The sequence below is a fragment of the Rhinolophus ferrumequinum genome, chromosome 14 (assembly GCF_004115265.2).
Source record: "Rhinolophus ferrumequinum isolate MPI-CBG mRhiFer1 chromosome 14, mRhiFer1_v1.p, whole genome shotgun sequence".
Lineage (NCBI taxonomy): Eukaryota > Metazoa > Chordata > Mammalia > Chiroptera > Rhinolophidae > Rhinolophus > Rhinolophus ferrumequinum.
The window spans coordinates 52387393-52402635 of NC_046297.1; the positions used below are offsets into that span (position 1 = coordinate 52387393).

Genomic DNA, 15243 nt, shown 5'->3' on the forward strand with positions numbered 1-15243 from the left:
ACGGCATGTTAATGTTTTCCAAGATCACAATAAGATACAGACTGCAAGGAACCTCAGTATAAGATTGTTCTCTTCATCAGTGGATCTCAACCTTTCGTCTCAACCCCACACACCTGAGGGTAATACAGAGCCCCAGTATATTCCTGATCATAGCTGACTATTGTGATCTTTTTCCCTGGGGAAGAGCGTTGGTTTGGAGGTGGATAGCAGGGAAGTGCTGGGTTTATAGTTTTATATAATTCACTAGATAGTTTTTATTTGTCCTTATTTAGAAGGAAGGAGGCAGGATGGCTTTGAAACTACCATGGAGTGAAGATCAAATGAACATATATTGGATGAATAAAGGAATTTTGCACAAGGTGGCATACAGAGCCTAGACCATACATAATCGGAGGAATTTTTCTACAAATTTTCAAAGTAGAAAACGGTATAACACAATTTTCCTTTGACAGATAGGAACACTGATATGGTGGTGAAACACTTGTATAGTGTTTTACACAGGCAAGTGATTTTAAGTGGTTTTAGATACCATGGTTGAACGAGTGGGAAATTATCTTACATTATCAGAAAAACAGCCCAATATTGGAGGGGAAAAAAAAAAAAAGAACCAAAGGTTTCCAGAGCAAACAAGACCCAGGATTTCTTTTAGAAAATAGTGATCAATTCAGTTGAGATTCCAATTTTACACGATAGGAAAAGGTCAATATTTTATGCCTGCAAAATTCTGTAGCCAAGCATACTAAAACATCAACTAGTGCAAATTCAGAAAGGTATAGTAAAATACATGAAATAAAAAGAATCCATCACTTTTTGAAGCATTGTCTTTGTCGACTGATTAAAACGCATAAAAAGAAAAATGTCATCAACCTTGAGCATACCAATAATTGAGCTGGGATATAAAGAGCACTATGAAGAGAGTACTTGGGTACAATGCAGAAATGTAGGAAAATGGCTTATAATCAGACATTTAGCTTGTGACAGGGTTAATGACTCCTTTTTTTTTTCTAAAACACCTGCTTGAAGGGCAATATTTAAATTTTTCAAATAACTTCCTAAAGCTCTGTGTTCATTTTTCTCTTTGTTTTCTCAGTAATTCACCTTGACGTTTTCTATGATCACGAAGGCTACTGTTTATATAAATAAGCACACTCTCTCAGACCTAACCCATATGTCCCTTCTTGATTCTGGATTTAACTTGTGATGTGTATTTTATAAGTTTATATTATTTCCATGGTAACCGTCCTGGTATAATAAACAAAGGAGGGTGATTTCAGCTGCTTTATCCTGCAGTGAAGGAGCTAGATTTGAGATTGGTAAGATTGAGCTAAAGAGATAACAGCTAGAAACAGAAATAATGATGAAAAAAATGAAATTCATTTTCTTACATGTCCTTAGTTAGGGGCTGAGTACATTTACCAGGCAGAATAATCACAGTCCTGCTCTCCTGGACTCACCTTAAACCACCCTCATTAGTGCTACTGAACTTAAGGCTGATTGGCTCTTTAGTACAAGGCACTGTTACTAATTGTTAGTTCTAGTCCATTCCAATGTTCCTGTGTCTGTTTTCAAAGCCCTAGGTACATTTGAATATATCTTAGCTTAATGCATTACCAGATGTCACACTGAACCATTTATTAGAAATCACCCTCTGTACTAAGGACATACATATTTTTGCTATTATTTTCAATATCATAAGCTTGAAATGGAAAAAAAAATGATATATACATTATACAAAACAAATAGACCCATGGACTTTAGAAAATCATAGAATAGGAAGTAGTAATTTTAAAAATGATCCACCTCATGTGACAATGACCTTTCCTCCTAGTTTCAAAAGGCTTTTAGGTCCTGCCAGTCTATTGCAACTTCAATTAAATCCTACCCTCTCCTGAGACATGGCATCAAAATCTAATTCAGTTACAAGTAGTAATAACATTTAATTATCTCTTCTAGTTATCTACACTGCCAAATGATAGTATTTCCTGAGAGCCACAGATGTCACTGTAGTAAGCGAGAAGCAGTTTGGGGACACGAACAGAATATCAGAACCACACTGGGTTATTTAATGCTTTTATTCTTTATGCCTTACATTTGCATACAGCAAAAATTTGTTCCCAATCTAATCTGTTTGAAATAAAATAGTTAATATATTCTGCTAGGGAAAATGACTTAACATTCCTCTGCCTCAGTGTCCTTATTCAAACCCTGTAAGACCATGCCAGGCATATAGTAAACACACAGCAAATATTAGCTTTTATTACTCCGTCAGGTAAAATATTTCTTTTCTGACACAGATGTATACTAGAAACCAGTCACCTTCTAATTAAGTAAAAATATATAAAGCCAAAATCAGTTTGTGTAATGACAAGTTGAAGAATTTCATGCTTTCTAGGTTAATATTACAACATTTATTTTCCTTTAAAACACTACTTATAACTCTAATCATTTCCCTTTTGCTCAGCCTGTTTCCCATTATGCCTAGGTTAAGTTTATTAGAAACAGATGAAAGAAGAGTATGCTTTAGGCATTTCTGAACTTGAGCATATTTCCGCAAGACCAGGTAAAGGTCACTCAGAGATTGAAGAGAAAAGAAGTTTCTTCAGTACTTTTGTGATTCTTTCTGGTGTGAGATCCTCACTATTGCTATTGCTTCAAGGACATGACCTGGAAGCATAGATTCTGATATACAGAGGGTGTCAAAAAATATATACACATTTTTAGAAAGGGAAACTGTTTTAAAATTGCAATACTCAATATATACCAATAACAAAAGATGAATACAAGTCACGTTTGACTTCTGCAATTACAAGAGGTGCTCAAAGCAGTTACGGTCAGCATCCAGACATTTCTGATTACAGCACACTACTGCTTGAGCAACGTTGACCAAAGTGTCCACTTGTATACATTTTTTTTGGCACCCGGGTATATTCCACTTTTTGCCCTGTTCTGTAACTCAACTCTAAAGATGTCTGTATCCACAATATAATCCCAAAATGAACTCTGTTCCCATTATCATGCAGATTCTGGCTTGCAGTAAGATTTATATTCAGAGCATGAGGACATACAGGAGGAACAAAGTGTTTTTAGGAGGCTAAAATTCAAACAGTTTTGTCCAAAGACATGTGAGACTATTAATAACACAGAGGACCGATTCAATGGACGTGAATCACTCTATGGGCAGGTCTACTCTGATTAACTTGGTTCATGATGATCACATGTTGCATTAACTTTATATTATCTTATGCTCAGAATAAGCCCCTGTGACATGACGAAGATGGTGGCAGACAAACAGGAGGTACCAATACTAAGATACAGTCTCCACCTTCAAGGGGCCCACAACCATCAGATAAAACAGCATGTATTCACTTGTTCTCTACAGTAATCAGGTTTAGAAGCTCATTTACTAATGGAACAGGGAGATTATAAAAGGCACTCCATAAATCCATTGTTTTATAAATCCCAAACTCATTGGTTTAAGCTCAGTCCTTGATGCAGTTCCATTAATAGGAAATATGCACTGATTCTTCACATTCTGGATACTGTTTCTATCAGGGACATGTTTTGTCTTCCTTCAGTGTTTTGAATTTTTAACAAGCTTTTCATTTTAGATGAGTTTTAGATTTACAGAGAAGTTACAACGATAGTATGGAGCATGCCCATATATGTTGTACCTCATTTCTCCTATTAACAACATTCATTTTTAAAGTAAATAATAAATAACAATCAGCATATCTCATCTAAAAAGTCATAAAGGTGAGAAAATACGTAGATGTACAATGTAGAGTTATCGTTTTCTATCATTTGAGTTATGATTAAAGTAAGATGTTATTACTTGTCCAAGGTCAGATAAAAAATTAATGACATATAAAATTAGAAATAGAAGTAGATATATCAAATGGAAGATTGTGAGGATGAATGAATTAATGTCTTTAAAATGACTTCAAAATGTGTGGACTCCTGCCTGAAAACAAATCATTGCTAATATTTAATTTGCTAATCTACTTTCCAAAACATGTTCCTTCATTAGCTCCTTGTTTATATACAACATGACCTGGCTTGGTTCCTGGTATATTTGGAGGCTGAGTGAAGACATACAAGTTTTTTTCTTGATTTAGGAATATGACAATGGAAATGCCAGTGTTTTTTGCAATTCAAACTTCACAAAAGGAAATCAGGTACTTATTTCTTGACCAAAAACAGGACAATATTTCCTTCTTTTTTTTTAAGGAGGGCGCAGCTCATGGTGACCCATGCGGGGATTGAACCAGCAACCTTGGTGTTATTAGCACCATGCTCTAACCAACTGAGCTCATCAGCCACCCTAGGACAGTGTTTCTTATTTTCAAAGAAATCAACCTTCTTAAACTTATATGTTGCTGCAGTTTTTCTTTTGGACATTTGGTTTCCACTTATAAAGATAAGCAGACATATTCATTTCCTTTAGATTTAGGCACGAATAAACTTATTCTCAAAAAAAAAAACTTTAATAAAACAAAAATAACTTGAAGTTACTTTTTTTGCAAAGTCAGATTTTCATAAATTTACTTATTAAAATTTATTGTAAACCTTAAAAATATACATGCAACAATTTTTTCCCTGACTGTGTAATAGCCTGGTATGTATTTGGTACTTGGACAAAAAATATTAATTAACTCTGTATGACTTAGAGTCCTTTGAAATTCACATTTCCTTATAGCTTTCTGAGATAAAATCATTTGTGGGAAAACGCTGCGTTTTGGAATGAGAAAGATGATACAAAACATGTTTCTGTCACTTACAACCTTGATGATCATGGACAAGTTATTTATCTGTAAGACTCAGGTTCTTCTGATGAAAATGTAGGGGAATAATAATAACAGGATTATAGTAAGGATTAAGTGACATAACGATATATGAAAGAGCCTAGTAGAAACTCATAAATGTTAGTGCTTTTTGAAATGAAATTCATTCCCCACTACAATTGGTTTTATTAACTAGATTGATGGCCTGAATAGACAACAGGTTATACTCAAAATAATAAGAGTTATAATAACATCTCAATTCTGAATTCTTCCTACATTCCAGTGATAGTACTAGTAGGTATCTCATCGGCATGTAATCTTCATAATGAACTCATAACAATGAATTAGGTGTTGCTGTTGTAATCATTTTGCAGATGAGAAAAATGAAGTTTAGAAAAGTGTATTAACCTGATAGCAAATGATGAAGATGTAAACTCAGGCACTCTGAAGCCCTCACTTGGACTATTCCCAAGGTTCTCAATAAGTGGCCTTTGAAAATATTCACACCAAACAGAAATGCAAACGGGGCAATTTAGGTAAGGAAGGGAATTCCATATCTGGCAACAGCAGGGGAAAAGAAATAAACACCAAAAAAAAAAAAACAGAACAGAAAAACCCCAAAACACAAAACAGGAGGACTGCATCCTACATAGCTTCTTGGAAAAGATGTTTTGAGAGTGTGACTGATCATCACCTCCCAGCTTCAAGCTTCTATGGTTGCTTGTGCCATTTCTATAAATGCTTGGGGTTTTGAAAATAAATTTCATCTCTTATATAACAACTTGTCCATTATATAACCCGTATGGGCTGTGAAAACAATCTCATCGCTATAAAAGCCTTCAGACCCACATTAACCTGGAAGATCATTCTTTTAATTGATTTGGGGATCCACAGGAAGTGGACGATATACTGAATAAGGCCCAGAAGGTATCCTTTTCATTCTCATTTTCTTCTGAGGTCTCCATAGCAAAGAACAAGTTCTTGAACCACAGATCAAGTCTCTACCAATTTGCCTGATTTTGTAGCATACTCATATTATAACTTATACAAATCTGTGGCCCACAATTAAATTTACTAACTGTAACTTATATGCTTTTGAGAGTTTTAATAGCTTTATGAAATAATTATAAAATGGCTATGTGCATTTGTTTTATCATAAAAGTAAGTACTGATAACTACTGAATGGCTAATGACCTGAGGAAATTCTTGCCTCCTTATTTCCTAATTTAAATAGGGAATGACTTAAGTCCTAATAAAACAAAGTCTTTTAGTTTCCTCTACAGAATTTTTTGTTTCTTTTTATTACTCAAACCATTTATTTCCAAGGATTGAGGTGGTGGCTCCAAACTTTCAATATTTTAGTTATTGCTATTCCTTATCTTATGACCTCCAATGAATTGCTGTCTGAATTACTCTTAAATGATAAATTAATTATATAAATTGAGATACACCAGATGGCCAAGTGGAATGTACATACTTAGTCAATGCACACCTCGTTTGTCATTAAGTTACCTATTATTTATTTGACACATTTTTCCTGACCATCTTTCATTCATGTTAATTCTATGTTATAAAATACTGTCAAAATTTCAGTCAGAAGTCATGGAAAATCATCTGTCAGTAAAATATAATAATGTAATTTTCTGTAAGCTCTATCTAGCTAGCTATCTATCATCTATCTATCTATTCATTCCTTATTCCCATCATCTGAAAACAAATTTAGAAGCATGGTTGCTTGAATGGAGAAGTTGAGAAGTTAATTGAGATACACCAGATTGCCAAGTGGAAAACAAAATTGAAATAACTAATATGAAATAAATGAAGAAATTCAACATATTATAAAAAACGAAGGGTGTATAACCATGCAACTCCATGAACAGTGACTACACATACAAGCAAATGAAAGCAGCTGACCACGTACCCACACACCTTGGCAGAGGTGCACTCCACACTCGTCGGCCACCACCAAGACATATGATTTCTGATGTCCCTTCTAGGCGATAACCTGATGAGCACGAGAAGGTCAGAGTGTCACCAACCCCAAAGCTGAACCCAATTCGGTTACCATATTGAGGAATTCCAGGGTCTTCACAAGGTTCAAGATTATATTCTGTAAATTAGGCAGAGAAGGAGACAACAGATATGATAGTAGCCACTTTTAAGGTATATTCCTATTGTTTGCAAACTGAATGCTTTCAGGGCCTAGTCATACATTTAAAAGTAACTATATGTATAATTCTGGGAACATGTAAGTGGCACACATGCTATTCTTCTTTTGTAAAAGATCTAATAACTTAATGAATAATTTTGTGGGAAATTCAATATAGACAAGAAAATGTCACCTTCTGAGTGACAAATTGAAAATATAGCTACCATATTTTGCCTTGTATAATGTACACCCATGTTTTGGCCCAAACTTTTGGGGGAAAAAATCTTTCATTTTAATTTCTTAATTCAAATTTTTATTTGCTTACATTTAGGTACTTGTTTTTTATATTACAAAGGAATTTTAGCATTTATTTTTTTAATATATTGTGGTACAAGAAATTTTACGTAACAAATAATTACAAAACACAGAACAGATACAAGGTACAATAAATTTGATGTGCTGGTAACAAATTTACAATATTTCCGCATCATAGAAGGCCAAGAACTTCTCATTGTTGCAAGTTTGTTGTAAGTTCAACAAAACCAATAATATTCTATGTTATTTTGCATATGGATATCATTACTGATTTCTAGAGTTATACTTATAACTCATAAGCATAAATAAAAGAATTAAAAACATTTATATAGACACAGAATTAGTACTACCCATGTGTAATGCACATCCTTATATTTCCCTCACAAATTCAGGCAAAAAATTGTGCACTATACATGGCAAAGTATGGTATTTACCTCATATTCTTTCTTCTGAATTAGAAACATTTCCATTTTATACATTTTTGACTTATAATAATGGTATAATAGATGCATATTTTCAAACACAAAATAACATTTGGAATGAAATAATTTGTACTTTTGAAATGCATTTTACTTAATGGTGTTAGTCTAAATGACAAAGGCTCTCATGCCTCTAGCATATAAAAAATTCACTTAGTCCATATTCTGAAAAAACACCTGACTTCAGATGCAAGAGTTTCTGTAAGCCTGAAGTTCCCACATATTGAAAAATTTTGTATTACAGATATATTCATGAGAAAACTTCCTGAAGCAATGAATGAACATCATGAAAATGAACAGTTAAACACTCTTTAGAGTATGAGAAAGTAAAGTTAATTGAATAACATTATAGTTCAAATACCATCCTAAGAAAACATAGCTTATCTAAAAATATTCCCAGAGAACTTACAATATAATTGCAATGAAGAACAAAAGGAATTGTTTCATGTTGATGAGTATTATTACATTGTTTGAAACTTTTATTTGGGCATACTTTTAACATTCTAGGTTAAAACTGTTTATGCTTGTTTACTATTCACTATGGGATGCCTAAATTATATAGTAAGACAAGTATTTCTGTGTAAATACTAGAATAATAAGTGAAGTACAAGGTTAGCATTTGTATGATTTTTATATATATACACTACTACTATATTTACATTATAATTTTAAAGTTAGCAAGTTGGCACAAGATTTACTTATTGTTATGCTAAGAAATAATTAATTTTCGTACTATTTTATTTAATTGGAAAGTAAAAATCTAATTGATAGAAATATTTTAAATTTGCTTTGATCGTATAAATTTTGTTTTCTGAAATTCAAATCATAATTTTGTCTATAAATGAGGTTACTCTAGGGTAAAGTTATAACCACATTAATTTATTTCTAGGTCATCTAGTTCCAAATGAATAAGTTTATCTGAATCTTGGCTTGTAAACGACATCTTTTCCAAGATACATAAAACTAGAATATCACTGGTTTAATTTACATTTTGTTTTTAAGTTTAATTGAAACTTTAAAATATATATTTAAATTTCCATTTTAAGTTCACTAGGCATTTTAGCCAGGTTTGCCTTCTTTTAGAATTCTGCAGGAGTGCAAGTTAAAAAAAAAAAAAAAAAAAAAAAAAAAAAAAGTAATAATGTACTTCTACATTTCTAATTTTTAGGAAATTAACTGATTTATTCTAGATATTTCAAACTTTCTTAAAATTTGTTAACAGCTATTTCTTTGCTGTTTTTTTCTTCTTCTTGTGTTATTTTTCTTTCTTTGTTTTGTCAGATACAAATTATTGTCATGCTTTTTAAAATCTGTTTTTCTGTTGTTACTGTTACCCAAAGAACTTTATATGTCTGTTTTCTTACCAGAAAATGTAATGTTGAATCCTTCATATGATATTGAAAAATCTGAAATGAAGCGCAACTGAGCCCTGAAATTTCCATAGAGACCAGCATTGATTGTTGAAGGAAGTTCTGAACCAGTCAGGCGTGCCAGTGGCTGGGTAAAACTACCGTTCTCTGTGATCAGTAAGTAGTCATGGTGGTCTTCCAAATGAAAGGTGTGAAAGTTGAATTGCACACCTATTAAGAAAAAGAGGAAAATGAGACTTACGAAGTATATCAGTAAAACACAGAATATGAAACTAACAAAATCCAGGACCCTCCTTGTAATTGATTTCTCTGAAAATGAAAGGCACTGCTATAAAGTACTTCAACTGTATAGTATAATGCTATCTTTCTTTTTAAAAATTTTTTCCCCTCCAACGTCCTTATAAGAGATATAGTGAATCATGTCTTGAAAACTACTTGCAAATAAAATTTAAAAATCAATGCCTGAAAAGAAATGTTTAGTTTTCGGAAAATTTCAAGGAAAATTTATATTCTTTATTTATAATAGAAGTGCAACTTTCTGGCAAACATTTTACATACATCCTTCAATTCTTTCTGCAATCCCCCAAACAACATAGCACCCAACTTACAATAAAGCTTACTTCTACTTTAGAAGAGAAATAAAAAGTAGGCATAGAGAGGAACTATTTGTTAAATGAGTACAATGACTCTCCTTTTGTTTTTCACACACTTCAACCTGTGCATATCATATACTGAAAAATGCATATATAAGTTTTCAACTCATTGAATTTTCAAAAACTGAACACACGTTTGTAAACAGCACTTGAATCATTAGACACATTACCAACACTCAGAGCCCCCTTCATTCAACTTTGCTGTCATTTCACTTTGTCAAAATGACCACTCACTATCTAACAGCATAGATCAGTTTTATTACATTACATAAATGTTTCTGTAGCTTATACAATGGATTCACATAAAATGCACTCTGAATTCTTTTACTCCACATTTTGTACATGCAATTCATTTCTATTCTTGTGTATAGTTTGTGGGTTGTTTACTTTTAATGATGTATTATAGTACAACATTTCATTCTGTGAATATACCACATTCAATTATCTGTTCAACAGTTGATGGTCAACATTTACATATTAGCACAAATGTAGATGGTGCTGCCAAGAGCCTTCAAGTATGTCTTTTGAAGAACATATGTGCTTGTTTCTGTTGTGTAAATTGCTGTCTCATGATACTGTGTTACAAAATGACTGTACCATTGTACACTTCCATTGCCAAATCGGGCTGCTCTATATCCTCACCAAAACTTGAGAATATTTGACTTTTTCTTTTGTTCAATTCTGGTGAGTGTGGTGTGGCATTCCATTGTAATCTCAGGTGAGTTTTTAATGATGTTGTCTAGAATACGTGTAAAAGACTAACAATCACACACACACGCATGCACACACCATACTATGTGTAAGGTCCCCAGTGAAATACATAATTACTACTGAATTCATCTTTCCCTTGCGTGCTTTATCTTTCTAATTGAAATTTTTTAAAAAATCACAAACGTCTCTATATGAAATCCCAAAACTCCAGAGTATGATGAGAGACATTTTCAAATATTATTCATCTACATTTTTAGTTCCAAATGCTAGATATTCTTGTAGTCCTCATTGTTTCTTTAAAAAACACAAAGTGGTATAAAATGAGACCAATACAAATACACTGAAAACACAAGCAATGATAAAACAATGTTATTTTTGCATAACGGACCAGACATTTTTATTTGGAAAATATTGGAAATGTACGATGATACTATTTTTCAAATTCTTTTTCAAAATGGAACAATTTTCTTCTCTCCTCAGTGCACAAGACTGGAAGAGTCCTTTTGGAAGAAGTTCAGAAATTGAGTTCGTCTTCAATTGGGCAATTGACACAGCCAGATATAAAAGTGTCAATTGACACCGCTAAATATAAATGTGAATGGGGTGTTGATATGGCAAGGAGTAAATGATTTGCCATCCAGAGTAACTGCTATTTAAACTTACAAAATAACAAATAGCAGAAATTAAGATAAGTCGATTTGATTTCTTTTATAGAGTAAAACTAAGAATACATGTTTTAGAATATTAATATCCCTGGGTATCAATAAGCAGGAACACATCCAGAGAAATGTGATTAAAATGATGACGATGACGGAAATATATTACTATAAAGACTGAAGGAACTGGAAGTGTTTAGTCTGGAAAGAAAAGGCTGTGATAACAGTTTTGGGGTAGCAGACATGAAAAACATGGTGGCCACAGAACAGTCATCGGTAGTTTTAAGAAACTTTTGGTTGGAGCAGGGATTATGGTTTACTTATTTAATTAATTTATTTTTTTAACTCCAGAAGCAGAACAGGGGTAACAGTCATAGAATAATTGTCAAACAATGAAAACTACAAAAATTGAAAAACTTTTCCCTAAAATTAAGTTTCCCATCAATGAAAATATCAACATCAGTCCAGATCGTCGTGTTTCTTAAACTCTGTAGAAACTGCTAAACTGGATGAGAGGTTAGACTATATTACCTTGACTATTTCTGTCAGCTTTAAGAGATTCACCTTGACATACCTTTGACTACACTTTGGGATACTCTTATTTCCAACAAGTTTTGTTGGCTCTTAAAAGAAAGGCATCTAAATCTGCATTTCTTGCCATGTAAATACTGATTTAATTAACACTTGTAACCTGTGAAGATGCAAAACCTTAAGTGTTAATTAAACCTCTATTTACATAGCAAGCAGTATGTAGCCCTCCATTTTCTTGTATAATACAAGGAAGCCTATTTTAAACTCCACTAATTCACGGTGCATGGGAATAATGGGATGCTTTGGTTAACTTTCAGCAGAGTCTTGTATTATGGAGAACAACAAAACCACAATTTATAAAGTCTTCCACCTTGTTCTTGTTGTTCAATACCAGATTACTCATTTTTACAACACATTTTTCTTAGGAATATTTAATTTCATTATAATAATAAATCCTTATATAATCCTCACTCTCAATAAAATAATGTGTAATTTTATGGCAAATATCATTTGTGAAAACAAAGTGAATTTGAATGTATTAAAAGCAAGCTTTAATTTTTAAAATTGTAACAGCATCTTCTCATTGTTAGAATTTTAAGATTTTTCTATAGTAAAATCAGCAATATAATAGTAAAAACCCGTAAGAACAGCATAACGACAAACTAAAAGAAAAACTACTTCTCCAAAGCATTTTTTTTAGATGCATAAATTAACTCTTTACAATAAAGAAATAGCACATGCAGATTCTCTGGTAAATAATTTTAATCCATTTTTGCTTTTTATATATTAGGATGGCCATTTTCCCATTGTTAAGCAACTTGCTTAATCACTTACATTGCTAATTTACTAGTTTGGTTGCATCAAATGAATGAACAATATTTAGAACCACAGGGCCTTTCACTTATTTGTTCAAAGGATGTTTTTGAACATGTACCACATGCATAGTGTAATCTTACGCTCCTGTTCAATTATGTGAGCTATATCTGTAGTTCTGATAGAAAGTTTGAGACACAAATACTCTTAGGATAGTTATACATTTATATGGGTAATACAATTATAGTAAGTAAGCATAAACATTGTAAAAAGCAAGTGTAAATACAGACACATAATTTTTGTTTTACAATTGGCTTTGCACTTCAAACTCTCTTCATATTTTCGATACAAACTTGGAACTGTTGAAATCAACCTCTTAACACAAAAACGATCCTGTCTGAGATTTTGTTGATAAGAAAATTCCAAATAACATTAGTTTAGCATAGCAAAAGAAAATAAATCTCTCTTATGACCATTCTGGTAAAAACATGAGCATATTATAATACTATAGAAATGTAAATATAATCCTTTATTGCAGTTACTCAAATTGATTTTGTTGTAGCATATTTTACAACTGATCTGTTTTTGCTCATGAAAAATCACATTGTAAAGAATAATACAATAAAAACAGATGCAATAAAAATTCAGAAGATCATCCAATTATCATTGTATGATATCATTGTATGAGGTAAGTTACCTTTTCCATGGGTTACATCAACAGTCCATGTACAATTCAAAGAATTTGGATAGAATTCTGGGTAACCTGGTGATAAAATTGTTCCACTAGGCCCTCTAACATCTCCTCCACATAATGCTGAAAATACAAAGAAACACAATCAAATTATCAGTTATAGAGAGGCAGAGGCTGAACAAACCACTTCTCTCCTCTCAGGAAATAGAACGAATCTCATTTTGCTATCTTTAATTACTTCCTGTTTATAACAGCAGTGTAAAGACCTTCTCCAATATCAGGAAATCTTTCCATCCATTTCAGCAGTAGAGAAGGGAAAGGTATGTAATAGCCTCTGAGGATTACTACTGGCCCCAAGAGAATGCAGATGGACTTTCCACAATTGAATTTGAAGTACATACTTATCTTATACATTTCTAATTTCTAAGCATAAACTGGTCATAAATTTGCATAAACTGGTGGTAAATTAAACATGAGTAATTAATTGTTTAGCAGTCCCTCTTTTATTATGCTTAGACACTAAATTGCTAATTATACAAAATTATTTCTTTTAAATTCTTAAAGGGATATATGCCATTCTTCGTAGAATTCCTTTTAAAACAGTGAAGTAAACTGAAAATTTGGAAGGTTGTTTCTGTGTTTCTGCATTTCTCTGGGAAATATCATGAACAAAAAGGTACAGATTTTTTTGACTAGGTACAGATTTTTAAGTAGATACTCCAGGATAAATAAGTGTTTATTAAGTGAGGTCAAAGAAATTAAAATTTGATTCAATGTTCATTTATTTGAGAACAGATCACAATCAAATCCATTTACAATGTCTTCTACCACATTTAAGAACCATCAGTGATTATGGTATACTGGATAATTTTATCAGTATTAAAAATTAAAGGAAACAAAGATATAGCCAGGTAAGTGTGGGTATTCTAGCACAAGCAGAGGTGTTGACTCCTTATTTCATTCCACTTGCAGGGACAACTCTCATGGTCATGGCTCTGATCCTTGATCAGCTTCCCTGGGACAACAGAAAAGTGAATTTTCACTTTACTCTCTTCCCTGATTTCTTCCAAGTAGCATTGCTGAGAAAGAGAAAAGTTGAGGTATTCTGGTATTGGTTTCCTAAATAGAGTACAATCTAACTGAACCATTTCTGACTAGGTTAAAGGATCTTTGGTCAATAGTGAAACAAGATTAATTTAGAAAGAATCGATTTTTACTCAGAAATGTAAGTATAGAGAAAATATAATTGAATTCCAAGCACACTTTCCATACAACATAACTGACAACAAAAAAGGGTAATGTCCTGTTTTTCAGTCACGCACTCCAAGTAGTACAGAGTATCCATAAGCTATTTAATGATTAAATGTACTTTTTATGCAAAATACTTAAAATAAATATACAGCATTACTGAGGGAAGAATAAAGACTCTAGCATTATACTTCGATTTTAAATAATGTTAGTCCTTTACTATTGTGGAGAGCGTGGGCAGGAGGCAGTGTAGCAGTGGATTTGGGCACAGGACTTCAATTAAGGCTGCCAGAGTTTGAATCCTGATTGCCACTAGCTAGTGGGGTGACACTGGGCAAGGTACTTAATCTTTGTTTGCCTTAGTTACCTCATCTGTAAGGGGTGATCATAACAGCACTTACCTCATAGAGTTATTTTGAAGATAAAGTGAGTTAATATATGTAAAGCACTTGTATCAGTACTAGCACGTGGTAAATTCTCAATAAGTGGTAGCTATCATTATTTTTACCATCAATCCTCATTATCTAGTTTGTTTTGTGAATCAGCTAATCATGGGCTGTGAAGACACCGCAAGAACTCTGTAAGAGTGAAGCATGCTGTACCTTGAATATCTAGGCAATCTAGGCCAATCGAGGTTACATTCTTGGATCAGGAAAAGAAATTCTGCTTATTCACTTTTCCTCCCTTTAATTCAGGAAATTTAGATCAGTTGCCTCTGGAGAAAAAGTTGAAATTGTAGGAAAGACCTAACCAGATCAGTTTACTAGGTGATGATGATAGTTCAATTCAGTTCAAGTCACGGAAAAATTAAGTAGCTGCTTTATACAAAGCTCAGGCATTAAAAAA

The 15243-nt window shown here is 32.7% G+C and overlaps 1 protein-coding gene across 1 annotated transcript in view; it reads right to left on the reverse strand.

Moving 5' to 3' along the window:
- CSMD3 (CUB and Sushi multiple domains 3) overlaps positions 1-15243 on the reverse strand; it is a 1093095-nt gene that overhangs the window by 360085 nt on the left and 717767 nt on the right. The window contains exons 20-22 of the mRNA XM_033126920.1: positions 13156-13272; positions 9089-9304; positions 6703-6891 (exon numbers count right to left, since the gene is read on the reverse strand). Of these exons, the coding sequence (XP_032982811.1) occupies positions 6703-6891; positions 9089-9304; positions 13156-13272 (522 nt within the window). The remainder of the gene's footprint in view (positions 1-6702; positions 6892-9088; positions 9305-13155; positions 13273-15243) is intronic.